The sequence below is a fragment of the Cystoisospora suis genome (assembly GCF_002600585.1).
Source record: "Cystoisospora suis strain Wien I chromosome Unknown contig_2061, whole genome shotgun sequence".
NCBI classification, from domain to species: Eukaryota; Apicomplexa; class Conoidasida; order Eucoccidiorida; family Sarcocystidae; genus Cystoisospora; species Cystoisospora suis.
Window position 1 is genome coordinate 40,147 of NW_027154860.1, and position 417 is coordinate 40,563.

Genomic DNA, 417 nt, shown 5'->3' on the forward strand with positions numbered 1-417 from the left:
TCCTCCTCTTCTTCTTCTGCTAAAAGATCTAGCATTGCCGGTAGCAGTAAAGATCATAGCTATAATAGCGCTATGGCGTCGGGAGGAGATTCACACCAACAGGACGATGAGAAAGGCACCTCCTCCGGCCGTCTTGCATCAACTGCATGCGGAGACGGCTGTATTCCCTTCAAGATTCCTGCAGATCTTCCTGTCTCTGAATTTCCACAGCATTATTTAAGTCACAACGATCTTATAGCTCTCGATCAACAGATGGCAAAACTCTTTAAGTGTGAACAACTCTCCGAAACAGAAGTGCAGAAACTTTGCTCTCTTCTACGGGTACACACGACAACATTAGCCGACCTCTCTCTCTCTCTCATTCACACATGGCTGAAGGAGATCTATTTATTTGTCTGTCTATCTTTGATCTCTCTA

General features: G+C 45.1%; 1 protein-coding gene across 1 annotated transcript in view; it reads left to right on the forward strand.

Annotated features, from left to right (window-relative positions):
• Positions 1 to 417, forward strand: part of CSUI_004416 (serine threonine-protein phosphatase pp2a catalytic subunit) — a gene marked incomplete at its 3' end in the record, with an annotated part of 3,418 nt that overhangs the window by 165 nt on the left and 2,836 nt on the right. The window contains exon 1 of the mRNA XM_068064607.1: positions 1 to 321. This exon is cut by the window's left edge and continues 165 nt beyond it. Within this exon, the coding sequence (XP_067923420.1) occupies positions 73 to 321 (249 nt within the window). The remainder of the gene's footprint in view (positions 322 to 417) is intronic.